The 24,865-nt window shown below is 32.1% G+C and overlaps 1 protein-coding gene across 1 annotated transcript in view; it reads right to left on the bottom strand.

Moving 5' to 3' along the window:
- Positions 1–24,865, bottom strand: part of LOC129226627 (uncharacterized) — a 351,739-nt gene that overhangs the window by 120,029 nt on the left and 206,845 nt on the right. The window contains exons 12-13 of the mRNA XM_054861257.1: positions 11,011–11,230; positions 5,154–5,458 (exon numbers count right to left, since the gene is read on the bottom strand). Of these exons, the coding sequence (XP_054717232.1) occupies positions 5,154–5,458; positions 11,011–11,230 (525 nt within the window). The remainder of the gene's footprint in view (positions 1–5,153; positions 5,459–11,010; positions 11,231–24,865) is intronic.

Below are 24,865 nucleotides of genomic sequence, written 5' to 3'. Positions count from 1 at the left end.
AATATAACGAATCATTATTCAAAAATACGCCAAACTAAATACTGTTTGACCACGGATTGCATGTAATTTGGCAATCTGCCAAGTTAAGACGATTTCATCTGATTGAATCTAGCAGGGGAGAAGGGAAAATAGCGATGGGATTTTGATGAACGTGTTTTATAATGTCACTAGTGCGTAATTAATTTATTGCATTTTCCAAGTTGATAAAGAGTGGAATCAGAGTTTCTATGTAAACAACAAAAAGAAAATTTTTTTCATTTCGTCAGAAAATGTAAAAACAAAATCGTAAGTTCAAAATTATGTAATAATTTTTGTAGACTATAGATCGAATATAATTTAAATTCAAAAGAATCGTTGCCGTGAACGAATTGTCATTTGTGCAAAAGTGCGTCTAAATAATTAAGAGGCAAAAGCGACTGTAACGAACAAACTACCACCCCTGTAAACTAATAGATACGTCCATTTCCGCCTATAAACCGGATATTAGCCTTTCTATATAATCGATGTTTAGACAGTAGACTACTTTTTTAAATGGTAAACAAGAATTTTGTAATATTTCTTTATTAAATTAAATTTGTAGAAGCAGTCAATATAACACTCTGAATAATTTCAGTTTTAAAAGACTTTAGTTCTATTAGAAAACCAAACATGGCGAGACGTAGAGGTATTAGAATTTATACATGATATAAATTCAAATATGTAAATCAATATTTTCTATAATAAATAAGTATGCAACGGTGTAGATGTAATATTTTTTTGTACATTTTAACTCTTAGAATGAATTTATATATCTAAATCTTAAAATTCTTGGACACAGTGGCTGTTTTGGTACGGTTAGAAAAGTTAGTCGAAGCTTTTTTTTTTGCAACGAAAAATTCAAAGATGTAATTTAAACCCCTCTGTTTTAATAAAGACAAATAGTAAAACATAATATATTAAAAATAACTAACTACGCTGAAGTATATTTTGAGGTGCTGTATATCGTGTTAAACACAGAGCAGTTCAATGGTTTAGAGAAGTTTGATAATTAATTAATATTATTTGAACTTATTAAAACAGTTTTAGTGAACGATCCTTATTAAAAGTGTCTATTTTTAGATGATTGTTTCAAATAATTTTAAATAAAATACGCTGAGGATTATGGTAATTTAATTCACAGAAATAGTCAAAAACAAAAAAAGAAGAATATGCGTTTATTATGAGTGACATCTTAAATCTAAAGCTAATAAATAGCGTAAAAGAAAATTAAATTGTACTTTTATCACAACTAAGAATAATAATTGTTAACTCTTGCGGAACTTGATTATTTTTCAATCATTCATATTACTTCTCACCTTAATCATAGCTGTAAATCAGGCTTTTTTGTTGAAGCACGCTAAACACAGGGAAAGTAAGATAAAGGGAAGCAGCTTCTCAATTTCGCGTTCGCGCTAGTTTTAGAATACTTGGAATTAGTTCAATTTTATGTTGAAGCCTCGAATTCCTCGATTTGTCTTTTTATGTTTGTGTGTGTGTGTGTGTGAATCTTGTGAAATTTATACTTGTAACTAAGTTATTTATTTCATGTTGCTTAAAAACACATAAAACATTACATAGGTATATTTATATGTATGAAATACGAGCAGTGACAAATGAATAAAGAAAAATTAAATTTCACACTTATCATTAAAAGATTATTAAGTAGTTAGTAAAGAGTTTTAAGAAGAAAATTTGGTTTTATAAGTGAAACAACAAGGTTCATATAAATTTTTCTATAATAAAAAAAAAAAAAAAAGAAAAGAAAAGAAATGCATGTAAAATGTTTTTCAGTATGCATAATAATTTTTCTCCTAACTGCGAATTTATTGACGGAAAATTTTTTCTTTGTCGCAACTATTTACTCTAGCTACCTTCAAACTTCTTTAGTATTCTATTTTAATTATTACTTTATTTGTAACATAAATTGTAACTGCTTTTTTTACTATACATTTTTATAAAATCACACTGAATCGTCGTTCACATGACTGACATTGTAATTCTGGATAAAATACGATGAATAATTCATCGAATGATGCGTTACGTTTTATGATACTACGTCATAATGTCATATAACATACGTAGTGGAAATATCAAAGCGCATTTCCTAAGCACATTGCTTGAAATCCCTAAAATACTATATACAAAAGATAATTTCCTTTGAGTATACAATACAAACACATACCTAATGTAACATATATATAAATTTTTTAACTTCCACAAAGTACAACAAATTTATAGTTTGTACGATTACGTCTTGCTTACGATAAATGAAGCATGAATTTAAGAATAAAATAAATGCATCACAATGGGAAAATTTTATGGTTGATACAAAATAGAAATAGTTGCATTAACCGAAATTTCATCTGCTTTAATAGTATGCAAATAAGCATCAGTACTAAGTTATTGTTCACACATTTAATGCGTATCTTTTTTCAAATAAATAATTAGCATTTCTTATGAAATGATATCATCTTTTGATTCCTTCAGTTTTTTTTTTTTTTTTTGAAGACACACTTTTTTTTTAAAAAACAAAAAAGTAAGAATAATAATAATAAAAGTCAATGCTTACTTACATAAAAAAAGTTACTTTTTATTAAGTTATTACAATTGATATAAATATACATTTCCACATAACAGAACCACAATATTATATCCCATATAAAACTAAAATTAATTTATTGAATTTAATTAATAAATTTATGTTTGAAAAAAGCTTTACTAACATTAAATGTCATCCACTATAAATTAAAAAAAATGTATTTGAACTTGAACGGATACTTAAAAAGTATTTCACTAAAGATTGAAAATTTGAACAAGCTATATAAATATACAAAGGGTAAGTGTCAATTAATAGTAGAAATGGAAAAAAAGTTTGCAGTGACTTTCTGATGCATAAGATTTTGAAAGTAGTACTTCGATAAGTGAAATGTGTTCCCACAGCAAATTCGTTTTCAGAATTGATTTATGCTAAATATGTCTTTTCAGGGAAGAAAAAGAAGAAAACTACACACCTGTGATATTTTTCCTTATTTGCTCTTTACCGCATCTTCCTTAGTGGTATCGAGATGTCGATTGATCGTCTGTTCAACATTCGAGACGAGTACTAAACTGACATTCGACCCAGCACGAGGGAAACTAGCTATTGGCATGTAGCCAAAACTAAGCACAACCGGTCGTTTCAGCACACTGTATCACATTTCAAGGGAAGATGTAAAAATTATATCCTCTCCTTAGATGGTAAGGTTCAATTGGGATTCAATGTCCAGTTATCTGGAACATTTCTCAATATTATTTTGTAAAAAAATGTTTTAGTTTCAAATAAAAAAAAATGTTTTAGTTTTAAATTTATATCTTCTTTCTGATTTTTTTTTTATTTTTAATATCACTTGTTTCAAGTAAAAATTGAAAGTTTCATTAAAAGCGTTTTTTTAAGAAGTCATTTAAAAGGAATAATTTGTTGAAAAACTTAAAAAGGAAATATTGATTGGATTTATAAATTCAGAAAAATTTGTTCTTTTGCATAGAAACCAAAAAAAAGTGGTTTGTAATACATTAATTAATATATATTATGAATTTCCACAATACTTCAAAATACGTTTAGCACATTGATTTCTGGAATTTCTGGGAAAATCAGTTTTGAGGGAGAATTAAGACTTTGCATTACGGTAGGCTAAAGTTTTAAAAGTAATATAAATTCAAAATATTAATAATTTAAGAGTACGAGGATAAAAAAATTTACATGGTGAAAAGAAAAAAAATATCCCACAACCTATTTTTACCCCACATTCTCGTACAAGTTGAAAAAAAAGCAAAGAAAAAGCAGGAAAGGGGGCCTAAAATATCATAAAACGTTGTTTAAAAAAAGTGAAAACTAAATAAAATATTTAAATGGATATTCAATAATTAAATACTTTAAAACGTTAAAAAAAAAAAGAAGTGTGGAGGCAATGAATGAAATGTGTGCCTGTCGACCGGTCAGTCTGTTAAAGTGTTTGGACCATGGTTGATTTCATAGACGTTTTATGCAAGCCTCGTGCATGTAGCTGGAGAGTATTTTATAGTTGAACTATTCAACATTCATAAAAGCATTTTTCTGTCGCAATAAAATTTCTGAAGTTCAATCATTCCAATATTAATTCAAGGATTGACTGATCAGTGAATGGGCATCAAAGTGCAATTTTATTTTCAAAAACTCTTAGCATTATTAACATCTAGCACTGGTTCATGACAGTAAATGCACTTTACTGATATGTGTATTTTTTTTTTCATTGGGAGAATTTTTTCGGTTCTGTCTCAGGATTTTTAGGGTTCTGAAATGGATAAAAACGCATTAACCCAGTGAATGAACTCCCCGATCCAGTTGACTAACACAACATGTTCTAGCAGTTTTCTTTTTGAAAGTGTATGGAAGAACGTTACAGCTGCAAATTCTTCCAAGAAAACTTTTGAAAGCTTAAAAAAAAAAAAAAAAAAAAAAAAAAAACTCATATATCTATCGCGAGTTTAGTTAGAAACACATCAACAAAAGAGAATATAGTCTTTTATTTTTGAGATGTATAACTTGTGAAATATATTTTTACCTATAAAATCTCATTACAAATGTTGATAAGTTTTCAATTTCGTATTCAAAAACGAAAGTTACAAGTGAAGTTATCTTACTTGCACCAATCAAATTATCCCTTTTGTGTACACTTCTTTTAATGCGTTACACCAGTTATTGAACTAACTTACTTTAAAGATGAATCAGTGCCTTTTTGAAAAATAAATAATATTGTTAAATTCCACAAATTGCAGATCACTGCAGACACGTGTTTCGGAGTTACAAGAAACCCCTTTTCAATGCAAAATAAGTATTCTTATGGATGAAAAGACATCTAACTATAAGCTCACTTATTTTGCATTGAAAAAGGGTTTCCTTCTAATCCCGAAATACGTGTCTGCATTAATCTCCACATTGTGCTTTTTAACATTGCTATTTATTTTTTACTTTTTAACTTACTTTGATTTTTCAAACAACTACTTATTTTTGTTAAAGTATTGGAATCCAGAATTATTTTGGACTAAGCTGTCTAAAGATTAATCATATTCTCAAAAGAATCGGGAGAAAAGAAAAAAAAAACATTTAAATTTTGTACCTGGCTAATTCCCTGCTGTATCTTCGCAGGGCTGGATCTTGTGATTTGCCAGCACCACCCAGGCTGTTCACAGATGTCTCTCTGAGCTGCAGACGATCCATGTCGTCTGCACGCAACCTCATATCAGTGAGGGAGGACCTTCTAGGGTAAGTGGAACCACGCCCCATTTGCAGAGAGCTTCGATAAGGAGACGAACCGTAAAGTCCGTCCGCTCGCAGGTGATCATCGATGGACTCGAATTCGAAAGACTTGAATGGCATATTGCTGCTTGGCTGGTACAGCTTGTACCGGAACAGCGGATCGTCCTGGAAAATTATCAATAGCTATCAGATAAGCGTAGAGAAAATGCTTGCAAATGCGAAGTGCAATAATTCTTCGAGAGGAATGAAAAAGTTCAAAGAAAAATCTAATTCTTTTATTTCTAAATTTTGGGGCTCATTTAACTTGATTTCGTTTGATTCGATCAAATTCTATTTACTAGTAGCGTAGCGAGAAATCTTCTTATGGGTGGGGCAAAGGAAATTTCTGTCTATGTATTGTTAGATACAATTGAAGGTATTCGATTCCATTGAATTCTCTTAGAGTTGAATGTGCCCCATTAACTTATTTTTAATTGTTTATAAAGTTCTGAACCATATTTTCTGAAAAAAGAACATGGGGGGGGGGTCTATAAATGATGTCACTTTTTTTTAACACATTTGGCCCCTCCCATATTTTGTCGAAAAGTGTTACACTTTATCCTACACCCCTCCTCGTGTTGCATGTCATAAGTATGACATGCAACATGACATGTAAGTACATAAACGTATTTTTGCAAAAAATGCATTTTTTTCAGCCAGAGTTTGTGATGTCACAAATCTTACTCCTTGAACCCACTCCCATGTCCGAAAATCTCACAAATTCGAGGAGCCCTCTGCCCCCCTTAAAGCGTGACCTCATTTGTCAATTATCCCACTTATAATTTTAACTTTTTTGAGTTTGTAGAGCATTGAATAGAATATGTTCAAGACATCATTTACCCACATTCACTAAAAGTTCACTTAGAGCAACCTGCTCTCAAAGCAGTTTTGTATCATTAAATGAGTAGCTTATACATGGATCAATAAAATAGAATCTCAAAACGTGTGAATTATTCTCAAAGTTTTTTTTTTTTTTGATCAAAATACCTTCTAAAGGGGATTTTTTAATCAAAAATACCTCTCAAGGTTTTTTTTTTTTTTTTTGATCGAAACAGCCCTTTCATATGCATAAAATACTGTATTAGAATTTGCATTTATGTTTAAACCAATGCTTCTGGGGGGGGGGGGTAACCCCCCTGCCTTCGCTGCGTCACTGTCTGTACTATATGTACTTTCATCCAAATTACACTGTAAGGAAAGCAAATAAAGCTTTCCTGCATCTTGTTCCAACCAGAATGAAGAATTGATTTTCAAATATTGAGTGCATCCATGTAGTTATATACAATTTTCATAAGTTTGATGAGCATACCATACAGTAGGAAGGCGAGTTACTAAAAGGACAATTAATAGGCTAAGATGCAATTTGGTGACTCATTCGACTTTTGGATTAAATTCAGAAACAATCATTAAAAATTAAGCACATGAAATGCTTCTCGTTAAAGACGGAGAGTATTACGTTATGAACTTCAAAGTTTTCCCCACATCCTAAGCGAAAATTGGAACATCAATTTTAAATGTTTAAATACGATCAAAAACAAATCTTTTTTTTTTTTGCTAAAATACTCTGCTGAATAATTACAGATAATCTGTGCTAAGATATATTTAAAAAAATAGTTATGAAACTAAATTTTCCAATTAACTAAATAGAATATCAAGGACTTGAAAAGTAAGAAAAAAAGGCGAAAATGTAAATAATTTTTACTGACGTCAGAATTATGAAAAGTTTGGAGAAAAATAAGGCATTTATTTATTTACATCTATAATTTTGATACCTTAACTGTCTCAAAAACAAAAATAAATTCCCATTCATAATCCTTTTACCAAATTTTAAACATTATAAAGGTTGAATTATACAGTCGTAATAAATAGACATTAAAGTTCTCTGATACGCAGATATTATATATGTCAATTTATTACGAGTATAACCCAATTTTGCTGATTTGCTCTAGGATTCTGTAGAGTATTTAAGAGTTTTAAAATAATGCATTCATTGTTTTTGTGCATGCATCACCGCGTTATAGGCATGTCATATCACGCCATTTTGATACAATCAAAAGCAGCTATAATATGCTGTTAAAGATCCAAACAGATTTATCTTTTTCAAACAATGTTACATTCTTTATAGCACAAGCAAGAACAAAGTATGTGGAAATATATTTGGAGGAGAAAGATAAGATGGTTTTTTTTTTTTTCAAAAATAATACATTATTGTGATACAGTAATTTTTTATTAGCAAATAACAGTTTTGAAATTCCACCAAATACATTTTTATTAATACATTCAGACAGGTCGATCTTTTAGAATTACAGTACGGCACCTACACAAAAGAAAGATTCATAAAGAATTGGAAGTGAAGTGAAGAGAAAAAGTGGAAATCTTATTCATCAAAGCGCCCATTCGTCACGATTGATTACTTCCGATTCAGCCCTTAAATTAAAGCATTTCACTGCAGCTAACCCGGTCTTGGAAGGATTTTTCTTTTTTTTCTCCCATCCGAGTGACAGATTGGAATTGCGCTCTCCGGCTATTCTTTAGTTAATGAGACGAGACCGATCTTCGTTCATGGTGTCAAGGGCGATCAGCGGTGGCAGTCATTTACAAGAGCAACAAGCAAGAAGCGAGAAAGTCAAAGTGCATTTGAAGTAAGTGAAAAAAAGAAAAATCGTGCAGGTTTTAAAAAAGAAAAGGAAGGAGCTAATTGCAGAATAAATAGGTTTTCCAGTTTAGGAAATTGTTTCTGTTTAGCATAATGTAATTAACTATTTACTCAGAACTTAGCATTTTAGTAGGTATGTAAGAAAGCAAGTGTGAGTAAAAAAATCTTCCACGACGAAACGACTTAAATGAAAACTAAATATTTTTTCTCTCGGTCTCTTTCATCGCCCAATTTCATAACAAAAATTGTAGTGTTCATTACAGGGTATTAATAAAGTTTTGCACTGCTAAAGAAAATTTAAAAAAAAAAAAATGCAGTTAACATTTATACTATTTTTTTTACTTACAGTCTTATTTCATCATTATTTATAAATCTTATTATCTTTACTAAAATGACTTGGAGGCTTAAAAATTATAAAAAAAGAAAAAAAATCAGGTTTAATACAAGGAACAAATGTTTTTTGTAAAAATAATAAACTGATTCACAATCCCTCTTTTAATTATTTCAGTTTCGTTTTGCATTCTATTTATTTTGTTACAATTTATTTCTTAAGAGCTTTGTAAAAAATAGCGTTGTACTTTGAACAACTTTTTTTCTTTCTTATATAAAGCTTTTTTTTTAAACCCCCCAAAAAATTTTACACACAGCAAAAGAAAGCACTTATAATCAGCAAACCGAATAATTCGTGCCCGAATAATCGGGAGTATACTGCAAATACTTTACTTTGGAAATAACAGGAAAATTAAAAATGAGTTTATGAAGTCTAACAGTCAAATTGTGTATGACAGGCTAAATCATATGTTGAGATTCAAAAATGTTTCTTCCTTCCTACAAAGGCACACATTTTCATTTTTTCCCTTTCTCAAGGAATACGAAAACGAAATAGATGCATCCTCTTTGCAAAAAGAAAGCTATACATAAAATTTCAACGTAACCACGTTTACAAGGTCTTTCGACGCCAGAAAGGTTTATAGGGAAAGAAACTTGAATCCTTTTTTTCGAATGGATGCAAAAGAAGAAGAACTGAAATGTGATTTCTAAATGCATTCAGTTCTTGGTAAGAAAATGGAAAGAAACAAGTTGCGACGCAGGAATATCAGAATGTGACTTGTTTCGTTTAGTAATAGCTATTCATGATATTTTTAAAATACCGAAAAGGGGTTTTTTGGGAATATTTTTACTTTATTTTAATCTTTATACTATGAAAAAAAAAAAAAAACTTTTATCTCAGCATGCATATGAAAATATATTTTGCGCGTTATAGTACATGCAGTTTGAAGAATACAATCATTTTTATAAATTAATTAGGTATTACGATTGAGTTTGGATTGTTAATAGTCAATGATTTTTAATGATGTTCTCTATTTACTCCTGCAAAAACATGAACCAGCTTTTTTTGTTTGTTCTTTATTTGTTACATCATTTGTATTACATTAGAGCATTAAAAGACTAAAATGGTTAAACAAGTGCATCAAAACTAATCGATACATATTAAAAAGCGTTATAGTCTTTTATTGCTATTTTGACATTTTGATAAAGTATTTACAGTTCAGGTTACAGGTGTGATATTATTATTTCGCATTGAACAATCAGAAAAATTTTCAGCTTTTTGTTGCCAGCAGTTTGAAAAAATCTAGATTTTACACAAAACCTAAGCTTTTTAACATTTCATTTTGGCTAATGTTAATAAGTTTAGATTTTTGTGTGGCTAATGTTAATAAGCTTAGTTTTTTTTTTGTGTGGATAGTGTTCTGTGAATTCAGAGACTCACAAAACTGATAAAATAGCTAAGCTTATACTTTTTGACATTCCTGAATAAAGCTTATCTTTTTCAAGTTAGAAAATTTACGTAAAATGAAATTTCGCGCAAATCTAGTTATAAAACTTTGTACTGATCAAAAATAATAAACCCCACTATGTTATTACGCATAAAACTGAGTAATAAAATATCGATAATATGAGCATTGAGTAGGGTAGCTTACGCGACAAAAATGATTTTGTTTAGCTATAATGTGGTTAAATTGTAAAATAAAGTTTAAAGGTTGTACAAGAAATTAATAAAAGTTGAACTCAAATCTTTAGCAGCAGTTAATAAAATAGAAATTGGAGAATAAGTAACGTAAATAGAGTTGGATCATTGAAAAAGGGGTTGACTTAAAAGAAAAATAATTTAAGAAATATATAAAATAAATAATAGTTGAAAAAAGCGTTTTGTCGAAAGAGATGGGAGAAATTTGCTTTCTCTTCAATTTTTTGTTGCCAAAGAAACTTGCTCAAAAAAAAAGTCATTTATTTTCTTTACATTAAACGTTAGCAGAAAAAAAACAATCATCATTGACTATTTTTTGAGAAACATTTTGCCCTGACATAATTTGAGTAAAAGTAAATCATTGCCCTTCCATATCAAAGTGTATCCCATGATAGAAATAATCTCATGCCAGACGATTTTTCAAATATAAAATATCGTCAACTTAACATCGATACTTGGATTTTTTGCAAATTGAGTACGCTTGGGTCTCTAAATTCGACACAGGTCACAAGAATTTTGAATAAAACCCTTAAAACATAACGTTTACAGTAAATACTTGAAAATTATTTTCAGAAAAGTGTGATCATAGGATATTGAGGAGAGCCTTCACGGTGTTTTAAGTAAGTTACCTTAGCCTTTCAGTAAGACTTAGCCCTGGCTATAGGGCGGTAAGATACTGAAAATACCATGCCTTGCCTTCAATTTTAGAGTTGAACTAAACCATTGTTTCGGTCACTCGTCTGGTCAGTGCTAATTCTACATTAGCTACCAGTTTGTTTGGCACTCTTGGCTTCTTTAAGAGGTTTTTCGCCTCCATCACAGTCACTTCCTATCCAGGCTGATGCGTGCTAATAAGCACGAAAACTCAGTCTTCGGATCAAATGACTGAGCTGGCGGTGTATTTCATGTACTTCATGGTATATTTGGATTGAAAAAAACTGATTTCAAACTCTTAATGAAGTTTTAGACTTCGAAGTGAACTTTGTTACTCACCAAGAATTCATCCCTGCCTAGAGACGTGAAAGTGGAAAGCTTAGTGTCAGAGGCGTGTCTCCTGTGGCGGCCACGACGGGCCTGCGGGCCGCCCATCCGACCACCCCCGGACGTCAGGGGCAGAGTGGATGAACCCAGCTTGCGAAGCGGATCGTACGTCGAATCCGCCCACGTTGAATGCGAGAGCAGCCCAGAGAGATCAGGATCGGTGATACGGCGTCTGTTTTTAAGAAAAAGAAAACATTTTCATAATTACTACATCTATGAACTAAAATTCAATTTCTCTATTTATATGTGAGGCAGTGAAAAGCAAAGGGATGTGAGTGAACATTTTCAATTTTTGAGTAAAACGCGTTTAAAGATAACATCCTGGGTAGGCTTTCATTGATTTGTTTTCTAAATCATGCTGTACAGCAGCATTTACCAGGGCTACAAGTACTATATCTTGCCTCAAGACAGAGGAGAGATTGTCTTGTACACCTACCATTTGTACTGGTTATCTCCAAATTTTATCAGTTACATTACTTTGCTTCTCACTGCCTCATATACGTATGTTAAAAAGAGGGAGGTTTTATAACGGAACACACCAAATACCATTCCGGTGCTGCTTTTCTCAAAAAATAAGTTCCCCTTTCACATAAGACTCTTCATAGGTGGCTGGTGTACCGAAAAAGTGGGAGATCAAAAGAGATGTGTAGGATTAGGAGCCCTAAAGCTGATTTTCTTCTTCTTTTTTTGTTAATTTGAGCTGTATTGATTTTTGATCGATTTTTTCGATTTGAAACCTATACGTATACAAATGAAACATACGTAATCTATATTTGTAAGACATCATCAATCTATGCTGTTCAATTTTCCCTTTCCAATGTTATATTAATCTACTGAAATCGTTGCCTTTCTCCTTCTACAGTTCAGATTTCGCTACAACTTCAGAATTATTCCAGTGTTTCAATTCTAGTCTAAAAGCTTGCAAACGATATGCATCGAGAAAATAAAAAAAATTTAAACAGAAGCTCGTGAATTCACGAACGCCGCTCCAAAGAAGTGTTTCAAGAAAATCTTTGTGATTCCGCACGTTCGATTTAAATCTTCCTTTCGTGAGCTTTTAACAAGGATATGAAGCAACACCCAACTGCAGGTTTAGGAATAGTTTTTGGATCCTTTCATGCAAACTTACAACGAATTTAACTCTATAAAGCTTATGAATTTGAGGAATGTATACAGGTTTGGCCATAAAAGTGATCGGATTTAAAACTTCGATGCTTTCAAAAGCATTGCTCACATTAAAATTAAAAAAAAAAAATGATGCACGAAAATTAAAAATATGTATACAAAAGTTTTTTTGTGTATCTTTTTTTTTTTAAAGTCTCAAATGTTCAGTGTGAACATTTTGTATAACCGCAAACATTTAATCTTTAATCCAGTTTTTTCACACTTCGGGAATGTCCATAAAACGTTTTTTGCATCTTCAAGTTGTTAAAGTTCGAGTTAAAACATATCCTTTGCGTGACCCTTTACACCTCTTTTACAGATTTCTGAAAGTGACTGTTTACATTTGGCTGAACAGCATTTAAACGTTTCTGTGAGAGTACTGTCCAGCTCTAAGAATTTGACCTACGGCCTTGAACAAGTCCATTTTTTTTCAAGGGAGAACAATCAGTAAGAAAGAGAAATTGTTAGGCGCAGAAGTTAGGCTACCATTGCAACCCTTTTATTGGCGTGAAAATCCTGTACCTCTTGCTACTTTTTACTCGAATTATATTGTTCGCCAAATGGGCAATAACACTTCAATTTAAATCCGCAAGTACTTAAGACGTTTTTCCTCACCCCTATTTCAACAAATGGAATCGTTTAACCGGTTGGGCAGGGGAGTTCAACTTGCCAGAGGTGAACAGTACGTACATATTACAAGTTTAAAAAAGAACCCTCTATTTTTAAAGCAAAACAAATTTTCTTTTAATAGACTTTACAAACCAGACGCAAAGCCTTGTCAGTTGGAATGATTTTGCATTGTGTAATGTGACGCAAGTAATGTTCTAGACTAGGAATTCTGAATAGTAGCCACTGGCAACCAGAGTCACTAAAAATGGTAGCCACTTTTGACTTTTGCTAGATATCCTTTTTTTCACTATATTCAGCCCAAAAAAATAAATAACCTTAAACGAGTTCACTCCGCATTACGTTACCAAGATAATGTCGCATGTCGCGCTTAACTTCTCAGGATTGGAAGCGTGTTGTGGTAGCACGATACAGTGAAACCTGTGTATAACGATACTGTCTATAACGATAACCTGTCTATAACAATATTTTTTTTTGGCCCCAGCAAAATGTCAGTATGGATAATCAAACTTATAACGATAACTTGTCTATTACGATATTTTTTTTTTAGGTCGCAACAGTATCGTTGTAGACAGGTTTTACTGTATGCAGTATGATTTTTAACAACTAAAAAAACACATCGTCGCCTTTTTTGCCCAATGGAACTTTAATCTTTGGTTGCCATTTCCAATAAAATGATCGCCCGTTGGCAAATGGCGACCGCTAACCTAGAGCTTTAGATGCAAGTATGCTTTCATGGTAGCCTTGACCAGCGCTTCCAATTGGTCAGCGCCATCCAATTTTTAGCGGCATAATCTGTACGCGAAATGCCTTTGCTAAGTAGTCGAATCTTTGAGCATTCAAAATGAAACTGTACCATATTTGACTGCTTATAAGACTCTTGCTATTTCGCTTTTTGCTTCCACTTACAAAAATAAGTGTTTCTGGAATTGTTCGTGCAAAGCCCAGACGATTCTCTTTTATTTGAAGCCATGGAATAAAGTGTTCGTTTAGTCTTAAACAGGGCTCAGTATGTCTCGAAGCTAGTTACGTTTACCTTAGAAATTATATTAGTTAATTATAATAATAATAGTTTCATATTTGCTCTTTTTTCATGGCGTAATGTTTTACACTTTGTAATACCCCCCCCCCCCAAAAAAAAACACCCCTCTGCTTCTCCTTTATATGAAGTGATCAATACTTTTGATGAAATTTATTTCGAACGACCCACGTGTTTATTTTGCAAAGTCAATTTTCTGGAGAACCCCCCCCCCCAAAAAAAAAAGAAACTAAAATTGCTGCACCCTGAATTTGAACGTAGTTACATTTTTGAGAATATTCGAAGTGATAACAATAATCGTTTTAATAACTTTTTTTTTCTAATTTAGTGACTAGTTCTAAAATTTATTAGCATCTCAAGAAAATCCAATTTTTTTTTACTCTCACTTGTTGTTTCAGACGCATTTCATGATGAAAAGTAACTTCTGCTTCGGTTTTTGTTTTTTTATAGCTTAACATGATGACTTAATGCCAGCTCGAACAAATCCAACGTTAATTTTGGTAACAATCATGGATGAACAGCAAATTTTTAAAAGACGTAATAATCAGGGGGTGCCCAACTAGAGGGGATCATGGTGCAAACTGCGCCATTGAAACTTTTAGGGAGGGGGTGTTATGAGGAGTAATTTTCACTTTTGTGGGGCTGGGCTCTTGCTTTTAGGGGGGTCTTCGTGATATTTAGAAGGTGCTCCCTTGCTCTTAGATGGCACCTTTGTAATAATAATAATAATAATAATAATAATAATAATAATAATAATAATAATAATAATAATAATAATAATAATAAAAGACGCTGTGTTTTGTGAAGCTTCTTTTACAATGGCTGATAAATCGGATTTTTGGAGATAGAGCAGTATATCTGTGACTTATTTTCATGTGGGGCTATGTTCACCAGCCGATTGGAATTGTAGTCAGACATCTGCACCGTCGATCGAAGCCTTCCTCACTCGGACCATTGAGTGTTTTTTCTCTTTCTAATAGGGTTGTGTTAGAGGCTTCACCTTTTATAGATCTAGTGAAAGTCTCCAATAGAGCATCATCCTTTGATGTGACCCCAATATCGGCGAATGCCAATACCACGAAAATTTTAACGCACATAAGACGAGAATTTGTACAAAAATCCTGATCCGGACTCATACGGAGTTCATTTCAGTACAATTTCTTTTTAACGGAACACATTATAGGGCGCATTCGGGCAACTGGATCCCCTTTTCTAAATTAAAATGATACGAACAGGTTTTCATTGTTTACTGGGAACTTTTGCCGTATAAGTTCTGGTTATTTTGACATTATCCATTTTTTGTTACAAGCTCTGTTTATTGTTCAATGTTCAAAGTATTTTTTGCCGTCTTATGGTACTCGTTTACAGAAGCATATTTTTATCTCTATTGTGTAGCCATCAGTGAGCTAAAAATATTACACAAGCTTTACAAGAAATTGAATTCACGAAAGAGAATTTATCAATATTTAACCAAATTTATTATATGCATAGCTATTTTAACTAGATAGTAATTGGAAGCCTGACATTGATTAATTTACTCCAAACCGTGAAATTCTAATCCATATATTAAATAAAGCTGCCAGAATGTCAAGAGTCTAATGTTTGTTCACGTTAATAATGTTCACTGTGAGCATTTTGAGTATAATTGGATTCGATTTAGTAGTAATTTGGGATTAAAATTTATCTTCACTCTAGAATAGCAGACAACGTCTTTCGGAAACTAAAAGGTCGTTCAGCACAAGTTTCGAGTGGAATTGTAAACAACAAGAATTGTAAAGCAATTTTCTAATACTGTTTTGCACTTAACCTTCTATCTGATTCAGTTTTCTGCCATATTGTTACCAAAAATTAGCGCATTTGTGTTTTATAATAGGTATAACTATCAGAAACTGCGAAGAAAAAATCGGACAAATCAGGAGATTGTCGTACGAAATTATTATATTGTCAAATAAAAAATTTACCCTTTCTCCTTACTACCCACAAGATGTACCAGCAAAAATTTTCAGTCATTTATAATATCAGAACATGACATAATCAGTATACTTTAGTAACTGTAATTTGTTTTCTGTAACTTTGGCAGGGACTATGTAGACATAAGTCTGTACATGAACCGACACTTGACTAACTAATACACTGTTAAAACTGCAGGTTGCTTTTGCACTTTTTGGGTGAAACATTGCAGCACTAGTGGCACGTCCTTATTTGTGCCATTCGGCTCCCTATGGGACCCCAATGGCACCTTTAAAGGAGCCAATTGGTTCAATAAGTCACTTTGTGACACCTTTATACTAAAAACGATTTAGAAATGTTCCTGGAAAATTATGGGCAGCTAATGTGCCCAATTTCTGCCAGTAACATATATTGAAAAAAAAAAAAAAAAAAAAAAAAAAAAAAACAGGAACGTTATCCGCTAAAATTCAGTAAACTTGCTAAAGTTGTTCTTGAATCTTTCTGAAGAATTTGGATATCTCCCCGGTTAAATCGAGTCCGGAACCTTTAAGGGAAATTAAGTACATTTAATATAATTAATTGATTAGAACCTTCATGATTTATTGAGAAAGCTCCAGGGGCACCGTTGCAACCTCGGCCAAAGTTAAGGCAGAATTTCAAGGAAGAACCAAGCCTTTCCACACCATACGACATTGCTATCTTTAAAAACATCACAGATTAAAAATAAGGTAAGGTCATTTTGGGTAAAATGGTCCTAAAATCCAGACTTTCCATTTTAAGGGGATGATGAATACAAGAATTTCTTTGACAACTTCAAAATTTTGTTGAAATTAGAAGCTACTTTTTAAAATAGCAAATTGCACTGAGTTTTAGGAAGATTAAATTTTGTTTAAGTAGTCTTATGACTTTATGACCTGGGGTGGGGTAAAGTGCTCGTAGTTAAAAAATAGATATGAAGCCGTCATAATTAGTCATAATATTGAAAAAAAAAAGATAGTACTCAATGCAACTGATTCTTTTAAAGAATTTGACTTTATTTAAATGGATTAGAAATTTGTGATGGTCAATTATGGTCAAAGTTGTCATGCCAAGAACTTTAACCATAGTTTTCTTTTCGATTTCATAAATGTCAGCAGGGAAGGCTATATAATTTCCAGTGCTTGCTAGTTACAATTTCGCATTTTCCCCCAGGAATATATTAAAGATAGCATCTGCATAATGTCTAAATTACTTAAATTATATATTTTAAAAATGTTATTTTTAAAGAGAGTTTCTGAAAAAATTAGGAGTTAAGTTATTAAAAGACATGAAAAAACATTTTTGACCAAACTTTAATTAATTCTTCAATGTTTGCAAAATACTTCTGTATTTAAGGTGCTATTTTTATTAAAAATTAGGAGGAATTTTCGAGACATAAAGTATTGTACTCGAATAAATTTAATCTAGATGCAGAAAAATTGCTTAAAATTTAACTAACTTTATGGGAAAACAAATTTGAACGATTTTCAATGTATACTTTGCATTTAAACTGAGCTGCATTTACTGCTGTTTACCTCAAAAACAATGCCTGTGTAGTATATTTATATTTAAATAATTTCTGTTTTATAATATCTGCACTGTACAAACGATTCAGAAACGTACCTGGAAAATAATGGGCAGCTGATGTGCCCAATATCTGCCAGTAACATATCTTGCAAAGTCCAGGAACGTTTTCCACTAAAAGTCAGTCACCTTCCTAATATTATGTTGGAATCTTTCCGAAAAATTCAGAAATCGTCCCGTTAATAGCCAGTCACGTGTTAAGAAAATTTGAGCAAACTTAGGAAAGTATAATATAATAACTTGGCATCTTCCCGATTTATCAAGGAAGTTCCAAGAGCATTACTGTAAACATGGCCAAAGCTAAGCCAGAATTGCAAATAAGTAACGGTAATTTTATTCACCAGCAATTCTTGCAAAACTACGTAGCCCATACCTTTTTGCTCCCTTCGGGAACTTCTTTAGCATGGACGAGCCGTAATTGACCTGAAGACTACTCACTTTATAAATACGCTCAGTTAATATTTAAACTGGGAGCGAAAAATATTTTTCACAACAGTGAAAAGTCTGCAATCGTGCAACTTGTAGCAATTCAGGAAACTTTTTCAATGATGCTTGATTTTTCCAGGAAGTGGAGGAAAACCATTAAATTCCAGAAACGTGACACGGAAATACCCAGCAACGTTTCGGAATTTTTTTACAGTGTGCTTTAAACCTAAGCTACAGCCATTTTATCTCATCTGAATTAAATTTCTCTAAAATGTGAAATAAAGTAACCTCAACTCAACTGTTTATGAGGAAGTGTTCTTTAGACATGTGGAAAGCTTCCTAAGCAGCCAATATGATGAAAATTCTGATAAACGAACTTTCACCGAGAAATTTAAAGATGTGTTCAAAATTTAAAATGTTTCATAAGCAAACAAAAGGACTAGTCACGGAATAAAGTATTAGCTTTAAAACTGTAAATTCAAACTTATTTCCTAGTTGTCAAAATCTATAGAAAATTTTTTTGCACTCATTCTTCCAATCATTTCAAAGACATAGCCTTTTATTTGATGTAAGACCACTTCACATTACGAGATCCTATTTGTTTATTAAAAATATTTTAACGAAAAGGACCGTTTACTGCAGTAGCTTTGCTCAACTTTGTAGGGAAATTTCATCAGATTAACCCTTTCTTTTCATGAATGAATCTTTTGTTAGGAAATTCCAAATTATATGTATATATATATATATATATATATATATATATATATATATATATATATATATATATATATATATAAAATTTTCCCACAGTTTACCGCACAAAAGGAGGAAAAAGAAGTGTTTAAAACAATTTAACTGGTTAAAAATTGAATCTGAATAATTTTTTTAAAAAATGAATACAGTCGAGTCCCGACTTAAGCGAGGGATGCGTTCCAAAAACTCTCGCGTAAGTCGAAATTTCGCGTTGTAGAGAAGAGTATGTATGCGAATTTTTTTTATTAACATAGCCAATTATTTTAGACATTTTTAAACAATCCTCAAGCTGTTTTAGACCACTTCTGAATTATACATTACCGTTTCTTACATAAAAAGCTGTATTTTTACTGTATTTAAAAAAAAAGCATTATTCAACATAAAATATTATTACAATGCACAAAATCAATGACACTTAGACTCTACACTGCGAGCTTTATATTAAAACTAAGGTCTGGACTTATACGGAGTGCCTTTTCTTGACTTTCAATTGTACATATGGAAGATTCACTCATACCTAATTGACGTGCTACCTTTGATTCACTTTTTTTCAAGCGTATCAAAGATCTTTACCTTTTCTTAAATTGCCTAAAGCTTTTGCTTTTTCTATCCATCTTAACAAACTTTAGGCGAAGCATCGTGCCTAGGCGCTACAATATTTCATCACCTTTCATATTTAGAATTAAAAAAAAAAAATAAATGAAAAATATGGAGTTGTTATTATAAATATTTATGGCGCAATAACAATGCAATGTTTAGACTAGTGTGGTATGGGAACTTGCGCAGTCAATGATGCTAAAAGGGTGAAAGTACATTCACGAAACCAATATTTAGCAGTCAATATTGAAGCCGACACTTAAGACCACGATTCCTTTCCAAATATTTTCGTGTTACGAGCCAGGAATTCGTATCAGCTCTAAAATTCGTTGCTATTGAAAAACTCGCGTTATAGCCATTTCGCGTTAGTCGAATCGCGTTGTAGCGGAAGTTGGACTGTAGCCCAATAAACCACTTTTGCATTTAATCATTACTTTGTTTCAACTCTTCCTTTTAAGTCAAACATACAGCGCTCATAATTAACTAAATGAATCAATCAATCCCTTAGCCTATTCTATGTCTCGTTCTAACAGGAAATGTATTTCGATTTTTATCAAAATTATTTTCAATTTAACTTGAAACAAAATTGCATTCAAAACATCTGTAACTCTCCTAATATTTTGTAGGTAAAACGTTTTAATTAGTTTGAATCTTTTTTAGATAAAATGGATCAAATCTGTCCCGTTCAAATCTTTTAAAAAAATGAATGAGCAAAAAATATTCTCTGAGAAACTTTCTCTGGTCGGATCGAATACTCATTACATTACGTTAAAAGCGCTTATCCGGTAAAGTTTATTTGAAGCATATCCTCTTTTTACATTATTATTTCTTTAGGACCTAAATTTACTTATAGAGCTAAAAGTTAAAATTTTAAAAATCTGTTAAAAACTGAACTAAAATTCATTCAAATAAAAAATAAAGCATACGAATTTGAGTTCAGACAAATTTCTTTTTGATAAAGAAAAAAAAAAAGCTCTATTTCGAATTGAAGTTCCCTAAAAAGTAAATGGAGAAGAGGAAGAGGTAACTGAGATGGGGTAGTAAATTTCCAATCTTACAATAGTATTCTCAATGTAAAAAAAAAATTGAATTTTGACCTCTAGAATTCAAATTATGTTTTTCGTAATCACGAGTGTGTGTGTGTGTGTATGTAGGCATGTGTGTTTATGTATATGTGGGGAGTATGTGTGTTTGTGTCTAGGGGGTATGTGTATGTGTGTGTAGGCATGTGTATTTGTGTCTGTGTGCAGGCATTAGTGTGTGGGTAGTTGTGTGTAGGCATGAGTGTGATGAGTGTGCGGGTAGTTGTGTGTAGGTGTGTGTGTAGGTGTAAGTGTCTGTATGTATGCGTGTGTGTATGTATGTGTTTTTGTGTGTGTACATGTTTGTGTATGTGTGTGTGTAGGTATATGTATTTGTGTGTGGGCGTGTGTGTGTAGTTGTGTATGTACGCGCGTGTGTGTAGTTGTGTATGCAAGCGCGTGTGTGTAGCATATGGATGCAACCTGGAGACGTTTTTCGCTATAGGAGCAGCATCGTGAGGAGCCGGTCGACGGTGGTGCTGCAACGGGTGCTGGCGGGAAAATAAAATGATAGCACATCAAAATAGTCAAGTGAGAACAATAAGCAATCGTGATTGCTCAAAAAAAACCCTGAAATTAACCAATTTTACTTTGGAAATTGTTTTCTTAAGAGACAGACATGCGAAAAATTGGACGATTTTTAACCGACTTCAAAAAGGAGGCGGTTGTCAGTTCATTTATATATATATATATATATTTTTTTTTTGTCCACGCACAGCGTCTCACCTAGTGAACCGATTTTAATGATTCTTCTTTTAATGGATAGGGGATGGCTCAACTTAGGTCCCATTACTTTGTTTGACCATATTTGTTCTTTAGAAAAAAAGTTATGGTCAAAAACAGTAAATTTCATGCAATTTCCCTATTAACCCATTCCATGACCAGCCCGAAAACCCTTAACGCGCATGCCGCAGATAACGAAACGGAGTTGCTTTTTGCTACGTTGTAATAACACTTTTCTCCCCATTTTGCTATCGGTATTTTAATGTTGTTTTTGCTGTTCAGCTTGCATTCGAAAATCGCTTCGCTTTATTTGTTTTTAAGCACTGAATTAAATAGTGCAATAAAATACAAGGTTGCTAATATGTGCTGAAATATTCATACATTTACGCAGTACATAACAGGAAAATAAGAAACAATAGAGGATTGGACGAAAAGAAATTATTTTCATAACACTAATTATTTTATTGATTTATTTTTCCTTTTTGCTTTTATCTCAGTATATCTTTTTTTTCCCTTTTACTGTTAAATGTAAGATGATCTATCTTTCAAAAGGCCTCAACAAAACATTCTTCAAACAATTGACTGATCGATCCAACCTGTGACCAAGGAAGTTCAATGGACAAAAACGCTTTAACTGTGGGGATGATTTTCTAAGAGGATAAAAAGTATTCTTCGGTGCCTTTTGATATATGATACACTTCAAAACGACCAATAAACACAGAGACATCCCTTTGATGGCAGGACTATGGTCGACTTTTATCGTAATTCAGGTGACTTTTAAATCCCTTCTGAATGCCCAGATATCAGTTGCTCAGGCGTGGGAAGTATTTTAAAGATAAATGATTACAAAAGATCAAAACTTGCGGCTAATCCCCTATTTCCCTAAAGGATACTTTTGTGCATGCAACTAAAAGCCCCCAGCTGAGAGAGGAATAACTAGACCAACTGGGAGGTCTTTATTCTCCAAGGACCCTCTTTGCAAACATCCGAGCAAGTTAGTTCCATTCAAAGAATGGTCAGAAGGTTTTAGTGTTTTGTGGTCAACCCTTCCACATTATTTTCTTACAACAAAACAGTTTAGCTCAGAAAGGAATTTCAAAGCAAGCTTTTATGCTTATATGACGAAACATGTCTTCAGAAGGAAAAAAAAGGAGATCTTGCTTGAAATCGAGTCGGATTTTAAAACTTTTTTTTAAACATACTTGGATAAATTTTAGTTAGTTTCATATGATTATTTACTAATTATGGCAATTTGATTATTGAAAAGAAACCAAATATTTAATTTATATTTTTAAAATCTCATAAAAGAAGGTACAATTAAAGCATTGGAGCTATTTTAAGACAATAAATAAAATCTGAAAAAGAATGGGAGATAAGGAATGTTTCGTTTCTGATGAGTAAAGCGTACAACAAAAGAACTCAAGATATTATCATTTTATTCGTACTGTCGTATCTATTTTATGTTTTACAAAGTCAACTTTTACGTATAGTTAATGCAGCCGTCATTTTTTTTTTCGTGAAATAAAAAATATTCAAAACCGTATCACTAAAAATCCATCAAATGTTGCCGCGTATATAAAAAGATATAATTTGCGTTTCAAAATATCATGATTTAAAAATAAATAAGTAATAAATAATAATGATAGTATGCAAAAAAATAAAAAGCGTAGTAAACACATTATAATAAAAAAAACATACTCGTACAAAATTAAGATATATGATAATTTTAAAAAAATATATTGCGTAAAATAAATTATAAAATTTGAGGATTATGAACAATTTAGGGAAGGATACTTGCGTAAGAAGGTGGATTTTTGATAACAAGAAAAGCATATTTCTGTTTATTTGCTTTATTCAGGCATAGAAATATTGATAAATATGTAAGGAAATATTTTTACACTTGTTCATCAGGAGTTCAAATGCCAGAATGCAAAGAAACAAAGCTTCCACGAAAAGATAAAAATATAATGCCTGATTATTTGAAGCATTATACGTGTCCCATCAAAGAGTACTTGAAAAGTTAATATCTTAGTAAAATGAAATAAATTACAACAAGTTCCGTGAAATACTATAAGTTACATCCCTTTTGTCTCAGAAAAGAGCTTGATTACCGCCCCCTAAAAGCTCCAGAACCCAACAGAGAAGCGCAATAACAGGGTTCTGCCCCTGGAAGGATCGCCGACACATATTCGGCCGAAGCAAAAACTGCTAGAAACGCCGTGACGACACAGGATCGTCGAGGGCAGTTAGGAACCATTTTCTTGCGACGAGCCTGAATCGGCCTGAGCAGTATTAACACAAACTGCGCGGCCGATCCTGTATCGGCCGGGGCAAGGAATGGGTTAAATGATTAAATATAAAGTCCATTGTTTCCAAAATTTGGTGCCATACAACAATTATAGTAATAGTAATTGTGGTGATGATTTTGAAGGAAGGCTTCTCTGAAGCAAGCATCAAATTTCTTCAGGTGGATATTTCGATAATGGGGAATCTGGCGCTGTCGTCTCATTTTTGGCATAAATAATTTGATTTTGGTAATCCTACTGATTTATAGTAAGCCTATGTGAATTTTCGAAATCTTCCCTTTTTCAGGGCTATTGCGCCATAGTGGGGGTAAACCTAACCTGGAAGCGAGGTGATGCAGTGATTAGGATCTGCTTAGCCTTCACAATGCTACCATTTGGTTTGCCTCAACTACTCAGTAGTATTTTTATCGTTATCATCTACGCCAATAACAGATGATCAGGGGTAAGTAAGAAAATACAGGATTGCATAACAAGCAACTTGTATGCTGTGAAATGGAAACTAGTTAGGGAAAACGTAATACTTAAATGGTTATAATTAAATTAACTATACATGAATTCCAGAGAGGAACAAAGATAAGTTTTTAGTGCCAATCGCCTAAAGTTCAATGTGTGTTTATAGTTTTTTTTTTTTTTTTTTTTTTTTAGTATGGAGCATTTTTATGAAAAAAATAAGGCGAAGTTTCATGATGATAACTTCTTACTATTTCTGAAATACCTACATTTACACTAAAAAGAATGAAATAAAAAAATTTTGAAAAGAAAAATAGAACCGACTTCAAAATTGCTCTAAAAAGTGAAAAATAATTTTATTCTTTGAACACCATCGATAATGCTTTTAAACATAATTTTTGAAGTTGGCGCAAAAACGATAGACAAAATCATTCACAGCCGTAACTCAACTATAATTATAAATTTAACCACGCTCAGTTTCTTCACTATGACATACATTATGCATTGATGACAGCATATTTGAATAACGATATAAATCTTTCATTCGTAACTTTGGATGCTTTTCTGAAACAAATATCAACGAAGCATGGTTACACTGGATTTTACGTTTTGTTTTTGCGCAAACTTCAAAAATTATGTTTAAAAGCATTATCGATGGTGTTCAAAGAATAAAATTATTTTTCACTTTTTAGAGCAATTTTGAAGTCGGTTCTATTTTTTTTTTTTTTTTTTTCAAAATTTTTTTATATCTCTTTTTTTCCCATTAAATCATTTTTTTTAGCTCTTACGGGGAAAGTAAGTTAAAATACATGAAAGCACTTCATATTAATTCAGATTGGGAGTATAATTAGGATTTTAATATTATATATTAGCTGAAGTTCATTTATTTATTCCAATAGATAATGGTTCACAAATGTTCAATAATTAAAATTTCTACCATTAGTTTCACATCCTAGTTAAAGCATTTTTTTGTCACCTAATGTCAAATAATTTATGGTGTCATTCAAACCCAATAACAAACTTCATGTTCGGGTAATTTTTTCAGTGACGTTGAGTTAGTGTTACATAGGAGTTATGGAAATTACCTG

Source organism: Uloborus diversus, chromosome 7 (assembly GCF_026930045.1).
Source record: "Uloborus diversus isolate 005 chromosome 7, Udiv.v.3.1, whole genome shotgun sequence".
NCBI classification, from domain to species: Eukaryota; Metazoa; Arthropoda; class Arachnida; order Araneae; family Uloboridae; genus Uloborus; species Uloborus diversus.
This window is presented reverse-complemented; position numbering and strand designations above follow the sequence as displayed.